This window comes from Castor canadensis, chromosome 1 (assembly GCF_047511655.1).
Source record: "Castor canadensis chromosome 1, mCasCan1.hap1v2, whole genome shotgun sequence".
Taxonomy (NCBI): domain Eukaryota; kingdom Metazoa; phylum Chordata; class Mammalia; order Rodentia; family Castoridae; genus Castor; species Castor canadensis.
In genome coordinates, this window is record NC_133386.1 from 137,971,033 (window position 1) to 137,983,894 (window position 12,862).

Consider the following 12,862-nt stretch of genomic DNA (forward strand, 5'->3'; position numbering starts at 1 on the left):
GAGTTTTTGATAATTAACCAAAATGTGGCTCTTGATACCTTCTACTATTGGTCTTAGTTTTGTCCTCTGAAAGAACTACAAAAAGTAGAACAGCCAGGAGTTAGCCCCACCTATCACCCCTCACCTTGCAACAGAGATGTTAATATTCATTGAAATGGTGGGTTGAGGAGGGAAGATAATGTGGAGGCCCTCCTATAGGTTCTCAGGGCTACTAAGCTCTATTACTTCAGAGATGCCATTGAGACATGAGCTGATCAGTGGCCATTATATGGTCCTAGGTTTGAAGTCCATGATCCTCTTGTCTCAAGAATCTCATTTTGAGAAGGAGAAGAGGTGCAAGCAAAGGGAATGCGTAATATATTCAACAAAACAATAACGGAAAATTTCCCAAACCTAGAGAAAGATATTCCCATACAGGTGCAAGAGGCCTCCAGGACACCAAACAGACCAGATCAAAATAGAACTACACCATGACATATCATCATTAAAACAATAAGTTCAGAAACTAAGGAAAGAATATTGAAGGCTGTAAGAGAGAAAAAACAAGTAACATATAAAGGTAAACCCATCAAAATCACAGCAGACTTCTCAACAGAAACAAAAAAGCAAGAAGAGAATGGGGTGAGATCTTCCGAGCACTGAATGAAAATAACTTCAACCCCAGGATACTCTACCCAGCAAAACTATCATTCAAAATAGATGGAGCAATAAAAGTCTTCCATGATAAGCAGAAACTAAAACAATATGTGACCACAAAGCTACCACTACAAAAGATTCTGCAAGGGATTCTGCACACAGAAAGTGACACCCAACTTAACTATGAAAAAACAGGCAGCACCAAACCACAGGAAAAGAAAAAGCAAGACAGTAGAGAGTAACCTCAACTTAGGTACACACAATCAAACCTTCAAACAACTAAGACAACTAAATGACAGGAATCACCACATACCTATCAGTACTAACGCTTAATGTTAACAGACTTAATTCACCCATCAAAAGGTACTGCTTGACGAAATGGATTAAAAAGGAAGAAACAACAATTTGTTGCTTACAGGAGACCCATCTCACCGACAGAAATAAGCATAGGCTTAGGACAAAAGGCTGGAAGAAGATTTACCAAGCCAATGGCCCCCAAAAACAGGCAGGAGTAGCAATACTTACTCTGACAAAGTACACTTCAAACCTACGTTGATCAAACGAGATAAAGAAGGACATTCCATACTAATAAAAGTAGAAATAGACCAAAAGGAAATAATAATTATCAACCTGTATGCACCCAATGTCAATGCACCCAATTTCATCAAACATACCCTGAAAGACCTAAAACCATATATAAACACCAACACAGTGGTTGTGGGAGACTTTAACACCCCATTATCATCAATAGATAGGTCATCCAAACAAAAAATCAATAAAGAAATCCAAAATCTAAAATATGCAATAGATCAAAAGGACCTAGTTGATGTCCACAGAACATTTCATCCAAACTCTACACAATATACATTCTTCTCAGCAGCACATGGAACCTTCTCCAAAATAGATCATATCCTAGGGCACAAAGCAAGTCTCAGCAAATATAAGAAAACAGAAATTATACCGTGCATACTATCTGATCACAATGCAGTAAAAGTAGAACTCAACAACAAAAGTAAAGACAAAAAACATGCAAACAGCTGGAAACTAAACAACTCATTACTTAATGAAGAATGGATCATCGATGACATAAAAGAGGAAATTAAAAAGTTCCTGGAAGTCGATGAAAATGAAAACACAACCTACTGGAACCTGTAGGACACAGCAAAGGCAGTCCTGAGAGGAAAGTTTATAGCCATGAGTGCATATATTAAAAAGACTGAAAGATCCCACATCAATGACCTAATGATACATCTCAAACTCCTAGAAAAACAATAACAAGCAAATCCCAAAACAAATAGAAGGAGAGAAATAATAAAAATAAGAGCTGAAATCAACGAAATGGAAACCAAAAAAACCATACAAAGAATTAATGAAACAAAAAGTTGGTTCTTTGAAAAAATAAACAAGATTGATAGACCCCTGGCAAACTGACTAAAATGAGGAGAGAAAAAACCCAAATTAGTAGAATCAGGAATGCAAAAAGGGAGATAACAACAAACACCATGGAAGTCCAGGAAATCATCAGAGACTACTTTGAGAACCTATATTCAAATAAATTTGAAAATCTTAAAGAAATGGACAGATTTCTAGATACATATGATCATCCAAAACTGAACCAAGAGGAAATTAATCACCTGAATAGACCTATAACACAAAATGAAATTGAAGCAGCAATCAAGAATCTCTACAAATAGAAAAGTCCAGACCCTGATGAATTCTCTGCTGAATTCTATCAGACCTTTAAAGAAGAACTGATACCAACCCTCCTTAAACTGCTCCATGAAATAGAAAGGGAAGGAAAACTGCCAAACACATTTTATGAAGCCAGTATTACACTTATCCCAAAACCAGGCAAAGACACCTCCAAAAAGGAGAACTATAGACCAATCTCCTTAATGAACATTGACGCAAAAATCCTCAACAAAATAATGGCAAACCGAATTCAACAACACATCAAAAAGATTATTCACCACGACCAAGTAGGCTTCATCCCAGGGATGCAGGGGTGGTTCAACATATGAAATTCAATAAATGTAATAAACCACATTAAGAGAAGCAAAGACAAAAACCACTTGATCATCTCAATAGATGCAGAAAAAGCCTTTGATAAGATCCAACATCATTTCATGATAAAAGCTCTAAGAAAACTAGGAATAGAAGGAAAATACCTCAACATTATAAAAGCTATATATGACAAACTTACAGCCAGCATTATACTTAGTGGAGAAAAACTGAAACCATTCCCTCTAAAATCAGGAACCAGAAAAGGATGACCACTATCTCCACTCCTATTCAACATAGTACTGGAATTCCTAGCCAGAGCAATTAGCTAAGGGCAAAATAGTTTCTGCTGGGTATTGGGGGGGCGGGGAGAGGGAGGGGGCGGAGTGGGTGGTAAGGGAGGGGGTGGGGGCAGGGGGGAGAAATGAACCAAGCCTTGTATGCACATATGAATAATAAAAGAAAAATGAAAAAAAAAAAAAAGAAAAAGATCCACGCAAAGGCTAAATCTATGAAATTGTAAATACAGGTTAAGCATTCTTGATAAAGAAATTCTTGAGAATGGAAAAAAAAAAGAAGGAATAAAAGGAATACAAATAGGTAAAGAAACTGTCAAAATATCCCTATTTGCAGACAACATGATCCTATACCTTAAAGACCCAAAAAGCTCTACTCAGAAGCTTCTAGACATCATCAATAGGTATAGCAAGGTAGCAGGATATAAAATCAACATAGAAAAATCATTAGCATTTCTATACACTAACAATGAGCAGACTGAAAAAGAATGTATGAAAACAATTCCATTTACAATAGCCTCAAAAAAAATCAAATACCTAGGTGTAAACCTAACAAAAGATGTGAAAGACCTCTACAAGGAAAACTATACACTTCTGAAGAAAGAGATTGAGGAAGACTATAGAAAGTGGAGAGATCTCCCATGCTCATGGATTGGTAGAATCAACATAGTAAAAATGTCGATACTCCCCAAAGTAATCTACATGTTTAATGCAATTCCCATCAAAATTCCAATGACATTCATTAAAGAGATTAAAAAAAATCTACTGTTAAATTTATATGGAAACACAGGAAGCCACGAATAGCCAAGGCAATACTCAGTCAAAAGAACAAAGCAGGAGGTATCACAATACCTGACTTCAAACTATATTACAAAGCAATAACAATAAAAACAGCATGGTACTGGCACAAAAAAGACATGAAGACCAGTGGAACAGAATAGAGGACCCAAATATGAAGCCACACAACTATAACCTACTTGTCTTTGACAAAGGCACTAAAAATATATGATGGAGAAAAGACAGCCTCTTCAAGAAAAACTGCTGGGAAAACTGGTTAGCAGTTGGCAAAAAACTGAAACTAGATCCATGTATATCACTCTACACCATTATTAACTCAAAATGGATCAAGGATCTTAATATCAGACCCCAAACTCTAAAGTTGGTACAGGAAAGAGTAGGAAATACTCTGAAATTAATAGGTATAGGTAAGAACTTTCTCAATGGAACCCCAGCAGCGCAGCAACTAAGAGATAGCATAGATAAATGGGACCTCATAAAGCTAAAAAGCTTCTGTTCATCAAAAGAAATGGTCTCTAAACTGAAGAGAACACCCACAGAAAAAAAAAAAAAAAAAAGAATCTCATTTTAAGTCAGAGTGGGAAGCCAGCCATGATATCTTGTCAGTTTCTCACTGTATTACTTGTCAGCAGGGAAAAAAGTGATCTCTGCTATTGAGTTCACAATCAAATGCTCACGTTTGCTGTGCTAACTGTGAGCTCCTTTAGGGCAGATACTGATTATCAAATTCTCAATAAGGGCCCATATATTTATTCTACTAATGTTTACTGAGCTCCTACTACATAATGGGAATTGAGCTAAATGCTAGGGATAAGAGAATGAATAAGGCACAGTCATGAATCTCAAGAAGCTTGGACTAGGGCTGGAGGAGTGGCTCAAGCAGTAGAGCACCTGCCTGGGAAGCATAAGGCCTGAGTTCAAACTCCAGTACCACAAAAAAAAAAAAAGAATCTTGAACTGGAGAGAGGCACAGATAACAATATAGAATGATAAACTAAACATTACATGATAAGTCCAACATGCTAAAGAATTATGGAGGACCACTCCCCAACCCAGCCATAAATCAACCACTTAAAACTATTTAGTAGCCTGGTACAGTGGCACACATCTGTAATTCCTGCTGTTCAGGAGGTTGAGGCAGTAGGATTCCAAGTTTAAAACCAGCCTGGGCAACTAAGTAAGACTCTGTCTCAAAATAAAAAAAATTACAATGGCTGGGGGTGTAGCTCAGGGTAGTGAGCCTGTCCAGCATGAGCAAGGTTCTGGAGTCAATGCTCAGTACTGTAAACAAAACAACACCCCCCCAGAAGTATGTTTAATTAACTGAATTAGTGGCTTCTATCTCTTAATTGGCCTCTGGTTCACCTTGGGTAGCAATGAATCCATCTCTGAAACTCAGCAGGGACAAAACTGGTGCTCCTGATCTATGGATGACTTGCACTGGAACCCTAGGATTCAGAATAAAAAGGGCAACTTATTTCTTTGAAAGCAATACTTGACTATATTTAGCATGTAGTACTAACCACATAAAAGGAAATAGGACAAATGTGGAGAGAGAGTAAAACCATTCACATGGCTTCTTTCCTGGCAACATCCTTAACTGGCAGATCAATGTAATTAAAAACTTTGGAGTGAATCTAAATGTGTCTCTAAATATGAACTAAGTTATCACCAAAATCTCAGGTTTTTAGAGGAGACGTGACATGGATTGAAGATAACAATATATTAACATTTTTTTACCTAAAGATAGAATTAAGACTAGTTGTAAAATATTAAAATTGTCAAGACTCTAAAAAGATAAAAATGGTACCCACAGAAGCCATTCAATAAATATTTCTTGGACAAAGGATAGACATAAAAGCAGGAAGGGAGAGAATCAAAGGAATTGTTAAATTCTGCAACAGAGATATGTGATTCCCTTTGGATATCTCTTAAGACCATAATAAGGCCTGTTTCAGATAGATCATGATCAAAGATAAATAGGAATCTGAGCTGGCTTACATGAATTAAAACTGATCATTCAAATAAAGGAGAATGATGGAGTGAATTTAATTAAGACATTTTGTAAGCACTTTTGTAAGTGTCACAGTGTACCCCTAATACAATAATATGATAATAAAAATAAAATTAAATTTAAAAAATAGTGATCATTCAAGGTGGGCACTGGTGGCTCATGCTACTTGGGAAATATGATTCAAGGACACTCAGGGCAAAAAGTCAGTGAAACCTTACCTCAACCAATGAAAAGCTGGGCACAGTAGTGTGCCTGTCACCCTAGCTATGCAGTAAGACTAAACAGGAGGATTTTGGTCCAGGCCAGCCTGGGCATAAAAGGCAGACCCTATTTTGAAAAATAACAAAAGTAAAACGGACTGGGAGCATACTCAAGTGTTAGAGTACCTTCCTGGCAAGCATAAGGTCCTGTGTTTAAACCCCAGTACTGCCAAAAAGAAAATAAAATCAATCTTAGGCCAGCCAAGGTTTAATATCTTAAGGAAAATTGGTTAAGTCCTGAAAATTAAAAGTGCTAGATAATTTTTTGTTGTTGTTGTTGAAGTGGAGTTTGAACTCAGAGCTTCTTCATACTTGCAAAGCAGTCAACTCTACCACTTGAGTCACATCTCCGGTCCATTGCTCTGGTTATTTTGGAGATGGGGGGTCTCACAAACTATTTGCCCAGACTGGCCTTAAACCTTGATCTTTCCAATCTCAACCTCCCAAGCAGCTAGGATTACAGGTGTAAACCACCAGTACATGGCTTAGCTAATCATTTTAAATGAAATGCTAGTTCATTTAAATAAAGATTAATTTCCAAAGCCATCCTTACAGCTGGATAATTGTGACAGTAGGAATCAGATTATCTTTTAATATGATTCTAGGAATAATAAGAATAATCAAAAAACTCACACCAGAAAACCTTTATCAATGGAAAAATATACCTTTAATGCAACAGTCACTCATATGATAGGCCAAATCAATGTTAAAGGCAATAAAAAATTCCAGTCTGCACAAGACTTGCAGGATGCAAATGAAGGGTGACTCACCTTGGACTTCTCACATCCAGCTGATAAATGTTTCCATCTTGTGTTCCAGCCAACAGCAAGAAGCCAGAGAGAAAAGCACAACAGTTGAAGGCATCTGAACCAATAAAGAGGAACACCTGGGAACAAGCAGGAGACAAAAATGCTATTTAAAGAGTAATTTGTTTCCAGGAATAAATAGATACCAAAAGAGGGGAAATTTGCACCATTTTTAGAGATTTTCTTCCTCTCCCTTTTAAGCACCCTTGAATAGTAAACACAGCACTCACCAATAACTGAAAAGAAAGCTGTCCCAGGATTTTAGGACCTGAGGAAGGCTTAAGTAGTTTATATAACAGTGCACTCTGAGGTAACAGCTTCCAAATTACTACCCCTCAATACTCTGACTGATAGGATCCTCAGCACCAACTAGGCAGGCACTCTACCACTTGAGCTATGCCTTCAGCTGCTTTAGTTATTTTTCAGATAGAGTTCCATGCTTTTTGTCTGGGCCCACCTCAGTTAGAGATCCTCTTATCTCCGCCTCCCAAGTAGCTGGGATTGCAGCCTTTTTTCCTCCTTTCTCTATTTAAGAAACACTTATACTTCCTACAAAGCAAATTAAAATTTTGCTTCATGTCGCTTCCAGCAACCTTTTAAATGGGGGTACTTTGTAGGAAAAGAAACATGTTCAAACAAAGTGGCAATTTGAGGAATCCCAATTCTCTCCCTGTATCTAATATATATATATATATATATATATACATATTTTATTTTCATTTATTCCATACTGTTAGCTCAAACTGATCATTTCTCCTTCAAATGTTATAAAAAGAAAAAAGCAAAAACAACAAATGACCTCCTCCCATTTTCCTTTGGAAGGAAAAGCTAGCATGGAAGTTCAAGTGCAAAAGCATACAGCCAAAATGATGTTCACTCAACAAACTTTGAAAATGAAATCATTAGTGCAACAGAGTAACAAGATGAAATGAAAACAGTAAAGGCTGTGACCAAACCAAGTCACTGAAGTTGTTCTGGATAATGATGACAGAAAGTAAAGGAAATTTTAAAAAATCTAATCTCACACTTGCCTAGCAAGTTCAAGACCCTGAATTGGGATGGCCCAGTATCACAAAAAACACCCAAACAAAACAAACAAATAAAAATCTAAACTCAGAAAGAAAGTTAAGAGCAAAATCTGCCCAACAAAACCTCAGAAGATGACAGAGGAAAATTCAATTATTTCTTCTATAAATACATTCTGGTCATTAACTGATCGAGACTCCTAAATGCATGAGCTCTTTATAAAGAATTTCTTCAAATTACCTCAGAGGCAGAAGAAACAAGATTAAACAAAGGGCCTGTAAATAGGATCCAAACAACCTTATCATTTTACATATGGCACACTAAAATTAAGAGAGGGAAAGTGACTTACTTTATAGGTTTATATGACGAGGATGATATTAACTTTTTAAGGTAAGTCCCATCATATCTATTTTAGTGATGAGGAAACAGGCTTAGCAAGGTTAAGCCACCTGTCCAATAGCAGTCATTAAGTGGAAGAGCTGTGATTTAAATGTTTTCCCAAGTTCTATGCTCTTAATTGCTACATTAGACTTCCTCTCACCCATACAATCTCCTTTAAAAGTGAGCCCAGGGAGCAAGCAGAAATGTTCCTAAATCAGCCTGCCAAGAATCAGTGTCCTCAGAGTTCAAAGGCCTTATAAGAACCACTTGCCGGCTGCCTGCTCTGTAGTCCCAAGCACTGAAGCTTCTTATCTTCCCGGGCCACCAGTAGCATTTTCGACTCTGTCCCAACCTCCCGTTCACCTGCATGACAAATAAGCCAAGTTAATGACAGCCAGACCTGTCCTCTGGCAGGGCCATACAGCACAGACACTGATGGCTGTTTATTGACTGTACTCCATGGTAGTGATTCACTGACTAGTTTTTAAAATTATGTTCTCATTCTCATTGTGGTACTGTTTATCCAACGATATACACTTGTCAAAACATACAAAATTAAAAATATTAAGTTAAATTAAAATTTTAAAACTCAAATAACTGTGCAATTCAAAAGTTGACTTTTTAGCTGGGTACCATGGCTCACACCTATAATCCTAAACTACTCAGGAGGCAGCAATCAGGAGGATTGTGGTTGGAAGCCAGCCTGAGCAAATAATTCCCAAGACCCTATCTTGAAAAACCCCAACACAAAACAGGGCTGGCAGAGTGGCTCAAGTGGTAGAGCACCAGCCTAGCAAGCATGACGCCTTAAGTTCAACCCACAGTACTGCAAACATTCCTTATTAGACAAGGTAAGGTTAAGCTATCAGACATCTGAATATGTCTCAAACTCCAGTGAGAGGCCCAAGTTTTACTTTTGGAAATCATCATCTTAAATACAATATTTAAAGCTCTGGAACTAGCTGGATGCCAGTGGCTCATGCCTGTAATCCTAGCTACTTGGGAAGTTGAGATCAGGAGGATCTCAGCTGGATGTCAGCCCAGGCAAATAGTTTGCAAGACCCCCACCTCCAAAAGAACCAGAGCAAAATGGACTGAAGGTATGGATGAAGTGGTAGAGTGCATGCTTTGAAAGTGTGTAAGCCCTGAGTTCAAACCTCAGTACCTCCAAAAAAAAAAATGCTACAGAACTGATGAGAGTGCCTAGGGAAAAACTATACTTATTGCTGAAAGCCCCGGACTTAATAGTGAAGCCTGCCAATACTAAAAGGTAGACGAGAGGAAACTTAAAAGAAGACTAAGAAGTAGCGGCCAATGAGATACTAAGAAAATCTGGTGTGGTATCAAAAGTGGTTTTGTTTGTTTAAGTCAGGGTCTTGCTACAAAGCCCAGACAGCCTCAAACTCACAATCCTCCTGCCTGTCTCCCAAGTGCTGGGATTACAGACACGTATCATCCACCATGTCTGGCCAGAAAGTGTTTCTGAAGAGAGGGGTTTCCTATGTTGAAAACTGTTGAATTCAGAAAGATAAGCACAAAGAATTAAGATTGAATTAGGCAATATAGAGGTCATGACAAGGGCCACTTCAGTCAAGTAGTTGGGGGCATAAACCACCCTAGAATGGGCCGAAGAGTAAATAGGTAATAAAAAAGAGCAAACAAGAATATTTTCATTTAGATTATTTTAATTATCAACTAATTTTTTAAAAACTTAACCCCGTATTAAGTAAAAATGTCTGTGAGATCTTAGGTTTGAAATATGTGTGCATTATATTAATATGTAACTTAAAAATGTATACAGTGTGAAATAATCTTATTTGCCATTAACTATACATGTATGGCTCTTTAAGAAATAGATGCTCCCAACTACCCAGTAATTTTCAAAGAGGGGTCAGGGAACATTCAATGGTCAGTGATGATTTTGCCATGGTGCAGCTATATGAGAAATTAAAGACAGGTGTGTGGGGGCACTTAGAAAAAGGGGTAAAATTAACCCAAATGAGTTGAAAACTTAGGTCACACAAAAATCTGCACGTGGATTTAATCACAATTACCAAAACTTGGGAGCAACCAAGATGTCCTTCAGTAGATGAGTGGTTAAACTGGTCCATCCAGACAATGGAATATTATTCAGTGAAATGAATAATAAAAATAAACAATAAAAAGAAATGAGTGATTGAAAAGACAAGGAACTCCAAATGTATAAAAAAAAGTGGAAGAAACCAATGTGAAAAGCCTAAACCTATATGATTCCAACTATCACATTCTGGAAAAGGCAGAACTAGAGAAACAGTAAAAAAATCAGTGGGGAGGGAAGAAGGAATCATAGGTAGAGCACACAGGATTTTTAGGGCAGTGAAACTATATGACACTATATTAGTGGGTATATGTTGTCATACATTTGTCAAAACACATCACAATGCAAGAGCCTTAAATGTATGCCCCTTGGATGACAATGATATGCAGGTTTACTGATTATGACAAATGTACCACTCTGCTGTAGGATATTGACAGGGGTGGGGGCATTAGCTGATGGTGGGGCAGAAAGTATATGAGAACTCTACTTCTGTTCAATTTTGCTGTGAACCTAAAACTGCTCTAAAGAATAAGTCTATTTTTTAAAAATGAGAGAAGCGTGCTGGTGGAGTGGCTCCACTGATAGGGTGCCTGCCTAGAAAGTGTGAAACCTTGAGTTCAAACCCCAACCACCAAAAAAAAAAAGAAAGATGATAATTAATGACAGAAAAAGTGATCGTATAGAATAGAGAAGCAATTACTAGTATTGTCATGGGAAAATAAGAATGACAGTTGTCTTATTAGGAGCTTTACTATTCTGCCTCACAAGAGCTATTCCATCTAACACTGTTAATTCAAACTTCTAACTCAAGCACATCTTTTTATATGACACTCAATCTCACCTCCACACTATAATGCGACCTGCGTCTACATCTATCCCCTGCCCTAGCTCCTGTTTTCCAGTCTTTCCCATTTTAGTCTATTCACCTGGAGTTCATCCTTCAATGTTTAAACCAACTTCATTTGTAGTATCTTTCTCATCTACACTAACATGCAACACTGCCTTCCTCTAAAAATCTATTATATTTGTACCAAGAGTCACTTTTTTATTATAGCCAAAACATTATTGTTCACTAAATCTTTTTTTGTTGGTGGTGGTGGGGGAGGTGGTACTGGGGTTTGAACTCAGGACTTCATGCTTGTTAGGCAGGTGATCTATGACTTGAGCCACATCTCCAGCCCTTTTTGCTCTAGATATTTCGCTTTTTGCCCAGTCCAGCCCTAGACCACAATCCTCCTATTCCACCACACCCAGATTTTTTCCACTGACTTGGAGTCTTGCAAACTTTTTTGCCCGTGCTGGCCTGGAACCACAATCCTCTTGATTTCAGCCTCCCAAGAAGGCAGTTTTACAGGTGTGAGCCACCAGCACCCAGTTTTATAGCCATTATATTTACCTACTAAATTACATTGTACTTACTCAAATATAGTGACTATAATATATACTTCCTTTGTAGACTCTAAAGTAACAGAAACATAGTAAATGTTTAATCTTACAGTGAAAACAGAAATAACACCTACAGAGCAAGAAAGGATGAGGAAGAAAAGGAGAAACTAAGATAAATACTGAAGGAAGTGTTTTGTACTGAGTCACTTTTTGAAGGAAGGGGGCTTAAGTAAGGTGATAACTTACTAGGCATCTGCTCAGGAGAGCCAAGGTTTATGGAGTTATCAGCTGCACCCACTGCCACTCCATTAATGGAAGAATCACAGTCTGCAATGACTCCCAAGCAGGCTGAGCGCCCACAATCCCAAAGTCGTGCTGTCCCATCTCGAGAACCAGACACCACATTCCTCCCTCGATCAACGATGGCTGTATCCAGGATACCTGACAAAAGAACAAAAATGCCTAAGATGGAGAAGGTAGTAAACAAACTATAAAAACAAAGAAGATGCAGCTGCATAAATGACTCTATCCCTTTCATGTGTACTGAAAAAGAACATGCTCTCCATGCTGCGCATTTTTAAGTGCTTGAAAAAAAGAAAAAGAGAATCTGTTTCCCAATGGTTCAAAGACAAGCTGTGAGAGACACACATAAAACCAAGCTCTGGACTTAATCATGATTGGAGTATCCTAGAGCAGTGGTTTTCAAGTTTTATTTTGGCTTCAAAATCCTTTTGCAAAAAGAAAAATTAAGAAGATATCTTGAGAGTTCAGTTTGCAAATCACTTCCAAATCACTCTCAAAAAATCTTGCTGCTGAGAGCTGGGGACATAGCTCAATGGTTGAGCATTTGCCTAGCATGCATGAGGCTCTGGGTTTGATCACCAGTACCACACACACACACAAACACACACTCAAAATTCTGCTGCTTAGCCATGTGTCTGAGCTACTCAAGAGGCGCAGATTGGGAAGGTAGGAGTTTAAGGCCAGCCCAGGCAAATGCTCGTGAGACCCCATCCCAACCAATAAAAGCTGGGTGTGGTGGCATGTGCCTGTCACCCCAGTTATATAAGAAGTGTAAATAGGATGACTGTGGTTCAGGCCAGTCCAGACATAAATGTGAGACCCTATTTAAAAAAATACCTAAAGTGAAAAGGGTTATAGGCATGGCTCAAGTGGTAGAG

General features: G+C 38.0%; 1 protein-coding gene across 8 annotated transcripts in view; it reads right to left on the bottom strand.

The window, feature by feature from the left end:
- Paaf1 (proteasomal ATPase associated factor 1) overlaps positions 1–12,862 on the bottom strand; it is a 43,340-nt gene that overhangs the window by 4,424 nt on the left and 26,054 nt on the right. For all 8 annotated transcript variants that reach the window (XM_074083367.1, XM_074083362.1, XM_074083383.1 and 5 more), the window contains 4 exons: positions 11,928–12,122; positions 8,490–8,581; positions 6,776–6,891; positions 5,097–5,179 (listed from right to left, as the gene is read on the bottom strand). In XM_074083367.1, the coding sequence (XP_073939468.1) occupies positions 5,097–5,179; positions 6,776–6,891; positions 8,490–8,581; positions 11,928–12,122 (486 nt within the window). The remainder of the gene's footprint in view (positions 1–5,096; positions 5,180–6,775; positions 6,892–8,489; positions 8,582–11,927; positions 12,123–12,862) is intronic.